Source organism: Protopterus annectens, chromosome 2.part1 (assembly GCF_019279795.1).
Source record: "Protopterus annectens isolate FY-2018-M chromosome 2.part1, PAN1.0, whole genome shotgun sequence".
In the NCBI taxonomy this organism is placed as follows: Eukaryota; Metazoa; Chordata; order Ceratodontiformes; family Protopteridae; genus Protopterus; species Protopterus annectens.
The window spans coordinates 97,339,259-97,353,100 of NC_056729.1; the positions used below are offsets into that span (position 1 = coordinate 97,339,259).

General features: G+C 45.1%; 1 protein-coding gene across 1 annotated transcript in view; it reads left to right on the forward strand.

The window, feature by feature from the left end:
• Nucleotides 1-13,842, forward strand: part of ETFDH (electron transfer flavoprotein dehydrogenase) — a 1,111,536-nt gene that overhangs the window by 431,039 nt on the left and 666,655 nt on the right. The window contains exon 7 of the mRNA XM_044062047.1: nt 1,873-2,019. Within this exon, the coding sequence (XP_043917982.1) occupies nt 1,873-2,019 (147 nt within the window). The remainder of the gene's footprint in view (nt 1-1,872; nt 2,020-13,842) is intronic.

Sequence of the window (13,842 nt, forward strand, 5' to 3'; positions counted from 1 at the left end):
AGGAGTTCAGGGCTTAGAGGATCACTTGGGCTGGGCATGCATGAGGGCAGAGGAGGTGTGAGTGCTCAGGGCCAAGGTGGGCATGGCTTCATAGCCCCTGTCCACCTGATGAAGCAGTAAATGAAAGCATTTTGGCTAGTGTGATGAATTAAAAGCTTTTGATTTTATTCTGCTATCCCTGGTGAATTTTCTGTAGTTCTTGTTCATAGTACTAGATGTGACAACTTGAGATATTGCCAGCTATGCCAGGAGAAGTAGGACAATTGATGTGTAATATATTCCAGCACAGCTAGCTGGAATTTTGTAAGGAATTGTATGTCATTTGTGTATCAAACAGATTTGTACAGATGCTTATCTTGAAAAGTATATTTGTAAAGCTGCTTGGGTTAAAAATGTACCAACAGTGGGTCCTGACTGTATTGTGCCTGCTTAAATGTATGTGTTTTAACTAAGGATACTGGAAGAGAAGAGGTTAATCTCCTACCAACTAACTTTGAAAACTAGCAAGAAAATAAATTACTTAATTTAAACCATAAAGATTGTACCTTACATTCCTGACTGCAGCCAGAGACAAAATGTCTGTGCCAGAGAGTGGTTTATTAGCTACTGTAGGAAGAATGGAAGTGTTGTATTGTTTTATGACTTCCAGAAGCTGCAACAGATCTTAGCAAAGCTCGGTTTGTTTGTATGGTAATACATATGTGCAAGATTTTGGGTCATTTGCTAGGAATGGGGATAGTATGAGAGCCAGAAGTCAGATGACCAGATGTATGTGATGTCATTCTGTAATCCATCACAAAAATGATGTTTTAGTACTAGATGAGACTGAAGTCTTAGAGCACTCTGTTTTTGGAACCTGACAAAGAAGGCCCCCTCACCTACTGTGTCTTGTTTGCTCTAGTAAGTGGCCAGGGAATAGCAATTCATTAGATCAGTCAGGAAAATATAGTGAGATTATTTAAGTACTGTTTTTCTGTATCAGTATGACTCTATTCATCTTTGTTATTTTAATATTTCCTGTGAATGAAACTCTGGTGTTTATTATAAATAGATATTTAGTATTTTCACATTCTTTTATTTATTATTAAATATATTTAAACTTTTCATTCTAGCTGGTCCTTTTGAGAATAGTTTAATCTTTGTGAGTACTCATATCCATTTGCTGACATTGTGGCCACTCCTGAAAGCCTTACTACATTGTTCAAAACACTACTATTTGTACTGATATTAATTTTACTTGGTATAATTCAGTACCCTTGTAAGAGCCTTAGAGTAGCTGGCTTTGGAATGTCTGGTGGCAGTAACTACCTTATAGTCTGGGCAGAGGGGCATAGCTAGTATATCTGTGCCAGCCTTTCTCAGGTGTGTGTGTGTGTGTGTGTGTGTGTGTGTTGTGCTCGCGTGCAAATCCCATTGGTTTTACAGAGAGAGTGATGGAGGACTTGGCTTGGACACTGTGCTGAGGGCTCAACTCTACAGGTGTTCCGGTGGGGAGTTTTATTGGGGCCTGGACAGAGAGATAGGGAAACCCAAACCCTGGACTGAGTGTGTTCCCTGTGTACTCTTAAGGGAAATGAGGTGCATCCAGAAATATTGTGTGTATCGATTTTTGTTCCAGCTGAACGGCCCTCTCCAGTGTCAGTTGTGAAGATTCATGCTCCTTGATTACTGGCCCAGAGTGGGGACGTCACACTGGACATGGAAGTGGAAACCGAGAACAGTCGGCTAGTAAGCCATTGGTCAGGTGTGGCCAGGGACCCCCAAAAAAGTTAAAATACGTATAAATGCATTTTTATTTGTATGTGATCACATTGCTTTATTAATTGTACTGATAAAAATAATTACATTTCCATTACATATTTGTGCTTGTAGGATACGTTTGAAAGAGGAATGGAGCTTCATGCCAAAATAACAATATTTGGAGAGGGCTGTCATGGTCATCTAGCCAAACAGTTATATAAGCATTACAACTTACGAGAAAACTGCAATCCACAGACGTATGCCATAGGACTGAAAGAGGTATGTATTACCTTGTTCAATTTGAAAGACATAGACTGTATTTTTGTGTTTCATTCCAAGTATGCATTCTCTACTTTCCTGTGTGAGACCTTTACTGACCGAGCATGTAGATGATTTGAGCTACATAAACAATGGGAGGTAGGTAGGCAAACACAATTAGCTTTGAAAGTAATGGGAGGTAGGTACAGACTAGCTTACTAAGAAATATGCTTAATACATTATTTCTGTGAGCCATTTTGAGATCATTTCATGTTTTGACATAATTTGTGGTTTACCAAAAACTATTTATTGATAAATAAATTCTGTTTCAAGCTCAAGTACTAAGCTGCAGTTGAAAAGATATGAGTTCAGGGGGAACATACGGTGTGCGGCTGCATATATTCTCAGCAGGGTTGCATGTTATGGTGGGATGTACTTATACATGTGTGACTTGATCAGTTGGGCTTTGCCCTAATAACCAGACACTATCTCACCATGAGCAAACACTACCATACACCATACCCACCCATCATAGTTTACTCCTATTAAACAACTGTACAGTTACTAAACATATAGAAAAAAGGAATTGTAAATTTATCCTTCCATTTTCAAGTGCTTGCCTTGGTGAGTTCCATGATGGTAGCAGGTTGTGCAGGTTAGGCAAGACTTTTCCCCATCAACACTGCCCAGATTATCCTGCAAGAGCCCCAGATTTTCCCAGACAAACTGAGCAATGTATTCTCTCCAGCATGTACTGGGTCTGCCCCTCTTCCTGGCAAGTCTGCCATGGGCAGTGCCTGAAAATAATCATCACCAAATGTCTAAATCACCTCATCTGACTCATCTCAACTCAGAAGAGCAGTATGTCTGTATCTAAAGAGCTTCCAAATTACTCAGCTCTTTATTTTATTGCATAACCTCAACCGTCCAACTCTTTGAAACAGCCTTATTAATTGCACTTTTATCTTTGATTTCATTGATGTTCTTCGTGTTTTACTGTTGCAGTCATTACATTTGGGTTATCTGCCTTCAGGTAGCCCTCAGCCAGCCTGAATATCAGTCTTGGGTCCTGCGTCGGATGCTGTCTCTTCTTCCATGACGTCAGGTAGTCAGGGGTATATAGCATGCAGCTGACACCATTACATCAGTCTTTCTTGCCGCGCAGTGCCCGAAGCAGAAGCAGTTCGCAAGTGCCGGTCGTCCGACTCCTGAAATTTTTGTTTTCGAGTTTCAGAACCAAAGTCTTCAAAAAAGCTAAGTACCCCATTGGGGATCCTTTTTCTTGCTCTAAACTGATGTCAGTAAAAGTTAACAATTGTATTACCTGTGGAAAGCAAATACCTCATAAAGATTTTCATTCGTACTGCATTCATTGCCCAGACCATGACATCCCTCTCTGTCTATTTTGTGCCTTATTCAGTCTTCGAAGTATTCGTTGTCGGTCCATTTTTGAAGCAAACTATTTTGGTACTTAGTTTAATTATCCAGAAATGGCTTCGATAAGCCATCCGACTACCGACATTCCGAAAAAACGTAAAGATAAAGACAGAGACAGACCGCATAGGTCCAAGGCTGCCAACGACGCTTCCATTAAGCTCGTCGCCAGTTCGCCGGTACTCAGTGAGATGCTTTCACAGCCCTTAATACCCGCTACTTCAGATTCGCAGGCCTCTACTGAGACCCATTCGGAGTCCGGTATGCTGCGAGATGCTTCTTCAACTATGGAACCTGTGGATGTCTCTACCTTGGATGGGTCCGGAGCCACTGTGCAGGCACCGGCTTCTGAGGGTGTATTCAGGCCTACGGACTTGCATTTCAAACTGATGCCATCTTCTTATTCAAGGCCTAAAACTCGACCCACGCCTAGAAAACCGACATCCAAACCGCATGTTCAGGCCCATATGCCTAAAAAACAAATGATAAGAATGACTGAAGACCTTATTGCTTTAATTAGGTGAAAGCCACTCTTCTCCCTCTAAAAGACCTAGAATTGATTTTCCTTCTGATTCTTCTGATCAGGATTCGTCCTGGGTCCTGCGTCGGCTGCTGTCGTCACCCCTTCCCTGACATCAGGTCGTCAGGGGTATAAAAGATGCGGCCGACACCATTTTCTTTAGTCTTTCTTGCCGCGCGGTGCCTGAAACAGAAGCAGTTCGCAAGTGCCGGTCGGCCGACTCTTGAGATTTTCGTGTCCATGTTTCAGATCCGAAGTCTTCAATAAAGCTAAGTACCCCATTGGGGAAACTTTTTCTTGCTCCAGACCGATGTCAGAAAAAGTCAATAACTGTATTTCTTGTGGAAGGCAAATACCTCATAAGGACTTTCATTCTTACTGTATTCCTTGCCTAGGCCCTGATCACAACGTTGCTGGTTGTCGGTTTTGTGCTAGATTTAACCAACGCACTATTACGCGTCGGTATGATTTCGCTTTAAACTATTTTGGACGCTGGTTTAATTATCCAGAAATGTTGTTGGATAGCCATCCGACTACCGGAGTTCACAAAAAACGCAAAGAAAAGGAGAGAGATAGACAACCAAGGCCCAAAACCGACGACGAAGCTTCTCCTAAGCCAGTCACAGGTTCTCAGTGAGGCACTTTCGCAGCCCCTGACGCCTGCTACTTTAGAGTCGCAGCCCGCTACCAACACCCACATGGAGTCGGCCATGCCGCTGGAAACTCAAGGTATTGCAGTCTCGGATACTTTTCCTTCAGATGGGTCCGGAGCCACTGAGCAGGCACCAGCTTCTGAGGGTGTATTCAAACCTAAACATCTTTACATTAAGCCAACCTCAGCTTCAAAAGCAAAGACTAAAGCACCTTCTAAAGAAAAGAAACAAACTCAAGAGCCACGTGGACAGGCCTCTATGCCCAAAAAACAGATGCTCAAAATGGCCGAAGACTTAATTGCTTTGATCAGAGGTTCCCATCCCCCTCCTGATAAGAGGCCTAGGCAAGAGACTGACTATGAATCTTCAGATCAGGTCTCTATTTCTTCTGATTCCTCTTCTGACCAGGAATATTCTCTTCCCCCCAATGAGGATTCTGATGCTGAAGAATCTTCAGATTCTCCTCCAGAGGACTATTCTTTTGGGAAAACCTTGCATACCATGAGGAAGCATTTTCACTGGGAGAGCCAAGATTTTTCAAAATCTAAAAAGAGGCTTAGGGATTTCCTTTTACTACCTCAACACAGGCCATTAGCCATCCCACCTGTGTTAGATATTGTAGATGATGTGTTTTCGGAGTCCAGTCTTACCCCTGACTCTTTACCTCCAGCTCCTGTTAAGCCTGACAGATATTACAGGGTTCTTGACTCTCATAAATTCCTTTTTAAAAACCCTGCTGCAGACCCAGAAACTATTTCACAGGGTCCCAAAGGAGTTAAGGATTCCACTGCAAAAAACCCTACCCCCTCTGACAGAGATTCTAGGGCACTGGATAGATGGGGAAAAAAGGTTTACACATCTGTTACCTTGGCTATAAGGGCCTTAAACTGTCAGTTTTATATGCTGAAATATCAGCAACATATCATGGCATTGCTTAAACAGAAAATGTTATTAAACTCTGAATGTGCAAAAAACAAGGAAATGCAGGATTTATTGCATGCAGCTGAACAAGTTGGAAAGCATACTTTGCAATGTGGTTTTGATTCTTTGGAGGCCTCCTGCAGGGCCGCAGTTACGGGTTCTGTAATTAGGAGGCATGCTTAGTTAAAGAAACAAAATTAGAAGTTATGTACCTACCATAACGTTCCATGTTAGTTGTCTTCTCTCGCCTTCTTTCTTGCTGGATGGGTTCAGAGCCGATCCTCGGCTCTGACTCGGCACTTGCTAAGCTCGAGAGTTAATTTTACCAGCTCGAGGCAACCCTATATCCCATGATGCAAGGCGGAGATTACTCAGATCTCGTTTGGTAGCTAAAGAAATAGCAGTATTTTCTTCCAACTTAGGAGGAAGAAATAAGAAATACTAAATAACATTATAACCCTTTAGAAAGGATCCACATAATCTAGTGACACTAGGAGTTGAACAGCTAGAAAAAGGTAATAACCTCTTAATAGAAGATGTATAATCTTCTCGGTCTGACCAGGCTAGGGGGAAGGAGGGCGGGACGCAAGAAAGCAGGCGAGAGAAGACAACTAACATGGAACGTTATGGTAGGTACATAACTTCTAAATGTTAAGTTGTCAATCTCGCCTTCATTCTTGCTGGATGAGACCGCGTCCCTAGCACCTCTATCCTGGGTGGCTCCATGGAAGAGACTCTTGAGAACGGTGGAACCAAAATTTGCTCCGTCTCTGGAGACCAAATCTAATTTGTAATGTGAAACAAAGGTATGAGGAGAGGCCCATGTGGCTGCTGCACAAATAGTGTCTATTGGAAGTCTAGCTTGAAAAGCTGTAGATGTAGCTAGGGCTCTGGTAGAATGGGCTTTTGGGTTAGAAACCAACTCTTTGCCTCTGAGCTGATAAATGTAAGTGATCACGGAAGACAGCCACCTAGATAAAGTTACCTTAGAAACTGGAAGGCCTTTTCTGTTCTCTGCATAGGATAGAAAAAGTTGATCAGATTTCCTAAAAATTTTTGTCTTATCCAGATAATATCTGAGCTGACGGTGAACATCGAGATAATGTAACTTTTGTTCAGCTCTATCAGAATAATTTGGGAAAAATACTGGAAGATCAATGGACTGATTTAGGTTAGTCTGAGATGCCACCTTTGGTAAGAAAGACGGATTAGTTCTTAGGGATACCCTATCTTTGTGGAATATTAGATAGGGAGGGCGAACACAGAGAGCATGAAGCTCAGATACTCTCCTGGCAGATGTAATGGCAACTAGAAAAAGTGTCTTCCAAGAAAGCAATTTGAAAGAACAGGCAGCTGCAGGTTCGAACGGGGGAAGAATCAAGGATGTTAAAATTAAATTTAGATCCCACTGTGGTGGGGGGTCTCTAATTGGAGGTTTCAATAAAAAGATACCTCGAAGGAATGCCTTGCAAAGTTTATGTGACATAATGTTGTGGTCTAAAAGCCTATATGAAAATTTGAAATGGCTGCCAGTTGAACGTTCACTGTGGAAGAAGAGGATCCTGAATTAAAATGTCAGCTAGGAAGTCCAATACCGAATGAATTGGAGCAGTATAGGGGTCTATGTTCCTAGCTTTTGCCCAGAAAGAGAAACGTCGCCATTTACTAGTGTAGATCTTTCTGGTAGAAGATTTTAGGAAGCTACTATGATATCCCGTACAGGATTAGAAATCATAGGAAGCCTGGCTAAGGATGGAAGTGGAGCAACCAAGCAGTGAGGTTGAGAGAAGGTATGGATTGGTGCAGTTGACCCGACTGGTGGGTCAGAAGATCTGGAACCGGGTCCAGATGCCATGGCTGTACCAAGAGGTAATGATGTAGGAACGGAAACCATATCTGTCGAGGCCAATAAGGGGCAATGAGAATCAACTTGGCTCTCAAGGCGGTTGCTTTATGAATTAGCTGAGGTATCAGCGGAAAAGGAGGAAAAGCATAAAGAAGTCCCCGGGGCCAATCTTGGGTTAGAGCGTCTCTGGGGGGATGGCCTGGAAGGGGGAAGAGATAGAAGAAGTCTGGGCATTTGCTGTTTTGAGGTGTAGCGAAAAGGTCGCAGAAAGGAAGGCCCCACTTCTGAAAAATCTCTTCCGTCACTGACTGTTTGAGAGACCACTCGTGAGGCATGAGAATAGCTCTGCTCAATCTGTCCGCTATGATGTTGGATTTCACGGGGATGTGCATTTCTATCAGAAACCGGTGAGAGGAGATTGCCGATTGCCAAAGTCTGAGAGCCTCTTGACACAGTGGATAGGACTTGGTTCCGCCCTGTTTGTTAATGTACCACACTACGGACATATTGTCCGTTTGGACTGCAATAGTACCCAGGGGAAGGGAGTCGTTGAGGGCTTGCAACATTAAAAGCACTGCTCTCATCTCCAGAACATTTATGTGCAGATGGTACTCAAAAGGTTGCCAAGTGCCATGGACCATTCTGCCCTGATAATGCCCCCCCACCCGATCAGGGAGGCATCCGATGTAACCGTGGCAACTGGGGCAAGAGGAACAAATGGTCTGCCTTGATGGATTTGAGGGGATGATATCCACCAAATCAGATGTCTTTTGCAAGTTGGAGTTACTATGATCTTGTGACGCATGGGAAGTTGTTGAAAAGACCATTGGGTGAATAGCATCCATTGTAGAAGCCGCATGTAAAAGCGGGCGAGGGGAGGAAGTGTTATGGCGGCCACCATAAGACCCAGTACTTTCAGAGCAAATCTGGCCTGAATTTTGTTGCTGAATAGAATCACTTGGACGTGTCTTTGAATGTCCAAGATCCTTTGGTCTGTCAACCTTGCTGGAAGTTGTACGGTGTCCAACTTTGCGCCTATAAAAGTAATATTTTGACAAGGCGACAAGGCAGATTTTTCAAAATTTACAGAAATTCCTAGCCCTCTGCAAGTGTAAATGGTGTAATTTCTGGCTTGGAGAAGCTGACGCCTGGTGGTGGCAGTGAGAAGCCAGTCGTCTAGATATGGAAACACCTGGAATCCTTGACGTCTCAGGTGAGCCGTCACCACTGCCATGCATTTGGTGAACACTCTGGGGGCTGTAGTGAGTCCAAAGGGCAGGGCTCTGAATTGGAAGTGACTGGTCCCCAGCCGAAAGCGGAGAAATCTTCTGGAGCGTCTGTGAATTTTTATGTGATAGATCTTCAGGATGCGTACTATCGAGCACATCCAATTGTCCTTGCCCAGAAAGGGCAGAATGGACTGAAGCGTGACCATCCGGAATCTTGATTTCTTTAAAAACTTGTTGAGTTTGCTCAGATCTAATATTGGTCTCCAGCCCCCTGTCTTTTTTGGAACTAAAAAGAACCTTGAGTAGATTCCGGATCCTATTTGGTCCGCTGGGACTGGCTGGATGGCTCTTTTTACTAGCAGTTTTGATATTTCTAGTAATGCTAGTTCCCTTAGACCAGGTGGAACGTCTGGAAGGGTTCCCTTTTGTTGAATTGGGGTTTGAATAAAGGGAATTTTGTAACCCTCGGATATAATTGACTGTACCCATTTGTCTTGAGAAAGGGAAAGCCAGGCTATTGGGTACAGCGATAATTTTCCCCCGACTGCCTCCGAAGGCGGACAATCGGGCAACATCTCAGGGATGCTGGAAGGGTTTGTCAGAAAGAGGCTCTCTGCTACCCTGATTCTGCGGACCACCTCTGCCCCTAGGGCGTCTATTATTGTTACCCCCTCTGCCTCTGGGGGTAAACTGACTTTGTGCGTCAGGCGTGACTCCTTGAGATTTGCGGAACCACATTTTCCCTCCCTTCTGTCCTTTGGGGTAAGGTCTAGAAGGGGTGGAGAAGCGGACTCCTACGGCAGAAAGAGTCTTTCCATCTTGTTCGCATCTAGTCAAAGTGTCTTTCACTTGAGGACCGAACAAGGTCGAGCCATCAAAAGGGGAGTTTGTGAAAGACGCCTTGAAGGGGTCTGCAAAATTACAAAGCCGCATCTAGGACTGATGCCTTAAAGCCACTCCTGTGCCTGCGGCCCTACTCGCTCCATCGGCTGCATAAGAAATGAGCCGCATGGAGGAGTTAGCAATGGAGTTAAGGATTCCTAGCTGTGAGCTAATCTTATCCTGAGACCCAGCAGCTGACGGATCCTGTAAAACTTCTCCCAACTCTTTAAGAACATCTCTTTGAAGGCGGGTGAAGTGGCATAAGTAGTTCAGCGATCTCATGGCAAAAGTCGCTGAAGAAAAAATCCGCTTACCGTACCTGTCCATAGTCCTAGAATCCTTATTAGGAGGATGGACAGGTACTGAAGGATCAGCTAATTCCTTCTTGGTGGCAGCAGCCACCACCATGGCATCAACTGGGACACCCTTTGTTAAATATTGTCTGTCTTGTGGGGCAGTAATAAATTTTGAAGGTCTCCTGGGGATAGGTTCCACCGAATCTGGAGCCATCCACGCCTTCCGAGCCACTACCTCCATGAGAGGGTCGAAAGGCGGAGACACCCAGGAGGTGGAGGGATGAGATCCGAACGCCTCCAGGTATACTGACTCGTCTTCGGAAGGATTAAGGGAGGGCCAGTTCCCCCTCTGTTTAAGGATTTCAAGGATGTCTGAAAATGAGACATCCTCAGAGGAGGACCTTGGGGATCCCTCCGACTCATCCAAGTCAGTATCTGATGTAGTAGACTCAGGGGAGTCTAAATGTTTCCTCTTACATGTCCTCTTACGGGGGGGGGGTTCTCCTGATGGATCAGGAGAAGCCTCGGAAGAGGAAAATATTCCCAATGGGGAAACCTGTGGCGTTGGATCTCTGGGTCCAGGAGCAAGAGAGTGGGAAGAGACGTCAGCAGGCACTGTAGTGGGAGGAGCTGATGGAACTGTCCGTTGACTAAGCCCAGGGGCTAGTACACTCCTCATCACCTCGAAGGCTCCCCCGTCAGAGAGACCAGAAAGTTCCCGCACCGAAGAGATAGGAACCCCAGGCCTCACCGAGAGGGAAGGCTCCGAGGCAGATGTTGGGGCCGAGCTCACCAACGCCGAAGCTCCGAGTGGGGGAACGGGGTCGGACAAGGGTCCGATGCCACTCGCCCCCTCAGAGCCAGTGAGAGAGACTAGACACCCGGATCCCTCCAATGAAGGTCTCAAGGAGGAAATCGGAGCCGAGGACGAAGGAGCCGAAAGGGGTGGTATCGGCTCCGAAGTCACAACGGTATTGGTTCCGAGGAGCTCCGGCTCAGAGCTCTGTAAGAGAGTCGAAGGAGGAATGTTCGGTGGATGTGATATAGCTACCGTCTGTTGAGATGGGCTATGGAGTATTTGGGCCAATGCCTGAGACTTTAATAGACTACTCACCACTCTCTCAGTGTCGTGATCAGATAGCCTGGATGACCGAGAAGATCGGCTCCGATGGCTCCGCTCCGAGAGCAAGGGTGATCTCGGAGCCGAATGAATAGATTCCACTGAAGGGGATTGAGATCTCTTTTTTGAGATCAATGGAGCCATCGGAGCCGAAGATACGTCGGCTCCAGCCGGAGCCGACACTGAGTGTCTGGATTTGACAGTATCGGCGCCGGATGGAGCCGATACTGAGACTGGTATGGAAAGATTGGCTCCAGCCGGAGCTGATCTCGAGCCTGGTGAGGAAGAACCTGAAGCCAACGGCTTGGAAGCCTGAGCCGAAGGCTTAACAGGTTTTGAGGGCTTCCCCGGCGCCGACTTAGTCGGGGAGCTCTCGGGCTGTAATAAGCCCCTTAATATGAGCTTATTTTTTCGTTCCTGCAGGACTCTTGGGCTGAAAGCATGACAAATAGCACAAGAGTCCTGCAGGTGCGAAGGTCCCAGGCAATAAACACAAGAAGTGTGACCGTCTGTCAGAGACATCTTCTGACAGCACGAGTCACACTTCTTGAAGCCTGAGACCTTAGTGTCCTTCGACATAACTGTGTCGATGAAACACCAGTAACACACTCACACACAAAAACACTCAGTCCAGCAAATTAAATTAAATTAAATTAAACAGGGATAACAGACAGTCACACACAAAAAATCCCTGACAGGAAAAATATAGGGAGGGGAAGGCCTAAGGCCTAACTAGGGGCAAGGGAATATTTACTCAAAAAGAAGGGAACACTGACAGGAATAGGGTTAAAGTGAGTCGGTAATTAACAAAATATAATATTTTTATATATAAAGTTAAAGGGGGTAGACAAAAAGTCTCTAAAAAGTTCACTTACCTAGAGCTGGTTAAAGAAGGCACCTCGTTAGCGAAGCGGCAAACGAGATCTGAGTAATCTCCGCCTTGCATCATGGGATATAGGGTTGCCTCGAGCTGGTAAAATTAGCTCTCGAGCTTAGCAAGTGCCGAGTCGGAGCCGAGGATCGGCTCCGGAACCCATCCAGCAAGAATGAAGGCGAGATTGACAACTTAACATTCTGCCTTATCATGTCAAAGTTAAATTATTAGATGCACGTTTACAGCATGATACTTTATTTGGTGTTAAGGCAGAGGAGGTGTTAAAGAAAGTAGAGGACAAAGCTAAATCTATGCAAACTGTCAAAGATTTTTTACAAGTACAGCCACCTAGGTTTAGTAGACACTGGCCTACAAAGAATTGGTCCTTTCCAGTGTCAGACAGACCTCAAAGGGGCAGATCCAGATGCCCTAGAGGCAGATCCCAGGCGCAAGGTTCCAACGGGTCAAAGCAGTGGGGTGCTTCTACCTCCAAAGTTAGAGAAGACAAATCACAACCATACAGGAAACAATCCCAATGACTTCCCCCTGCCTGCACCAAGCACTTATCTCCTGGCAGCACCCTTAGGGGGAAAATTAGCACCTTTTTCTCAAAATTGGCACATTATAACCCAGGACAAGTGGGTTCTAAATATCGTGTCACAAGGGTACAAGTTCCATTTTCATACCCTGCCAAAGGCAAACGGCTGGCCAGATATGCCAAAAAAATCAATGGGCAGAGGCACAAAAACAAGTCTCATCCCTCTGGGACATGGGGGCCATTCAACAAGTACCAGAGCAAGAGCAGGGACAAGGATTTTACTCAAGACTGTTCCTGGTACCCAGAAATTACAAGACCTGGAGACCAGTACTGGACCTATCTATTCTGAACACATTCCTGGATATACCAAAGTTCAAGATGATGACTTTGCAGCAGCTTCTGCCCATGCTGGGCAAGAACGCTTGGCTGGTGACTCTAGACCTAAAAGAGGCATACCTGCATGTCCCAATCAGACAGTTATGCAGAAGATACCTCAGATTCAAGGCTGGCTCAATGCATTACCAATTCTCTGTACTGCTCTTTGGCTTATCTACTGCGCCCAGGGTCTTTACAAAGTGCCTGGCACCAGTAATTGCATTCTGCAGACAAAGAGGAATACAAATATATCCCTACTTGGACGACTGTCTAATTCAAGCAGAGAACAAGGACATTCTTCTACAGCATCTGGCATTTGTGAAAAGACTTCTAACATGCCTAGGGTACACAGTCAACGAAAAGAAATCAAAACTAGTACCCACTCAAGAGATAATATTCCTGGGTGCAAGCTTAAATACAACTGCCCAGATGGCTTATCTCACGCCAGACAAACAAAGGCAACTGACTACCTATTACAAAATGTTGGCAACAAAGGCCCAGTTATCTGCAAGAAAAATTTTGCAGGCTTTGGGCTTCATGGCATCCTGCATCCTACTAATTCCATATGAGGAAACTTAAATGGTACTGAAAAAGTGTTTGGACTCAACATTGCCACAACCTAGAAACAATGATTACTCTCATTCCCTGCCTACAACAGGAGTTTCGATGGTGGGCAAAGGCTTGTCACCAAAACAAGGGACAACCATTCACATTACCCCCAGCCAGGCAGATACTAGCAACGGATGCATCAGATTATGCCTGGGGGGCCCACATGGCAGGAAGATGCATTCAGGGCACATGGTCCTCAGCCCAAATGCATCTACATATCAATCAAAAAGAGATGCTAGCTGTTCAGAATGCCCTGACAGCCTTCAAGGACCTACTTCATCTGGGACAACTACTGATAAAGACAGATAACACCATGGTCATGTGGTATATAAACAAGCAAGGGGGCACACATTCTTACCCCCTTTGCAGACTGGCCATGACTTTGTGGGACACCGCATTAACTTACCCAAGTACATCTGCAGGCACAATTCCTGCCAGGAAGGAAAAATACTCTGGCAGACAAACTAAGCAGAAACATCATGGGTCCCCACGAGTGGCAGCTGGATCCACAAGTCTTCAGCATGATAACAAGGAAATGGGGATGCCT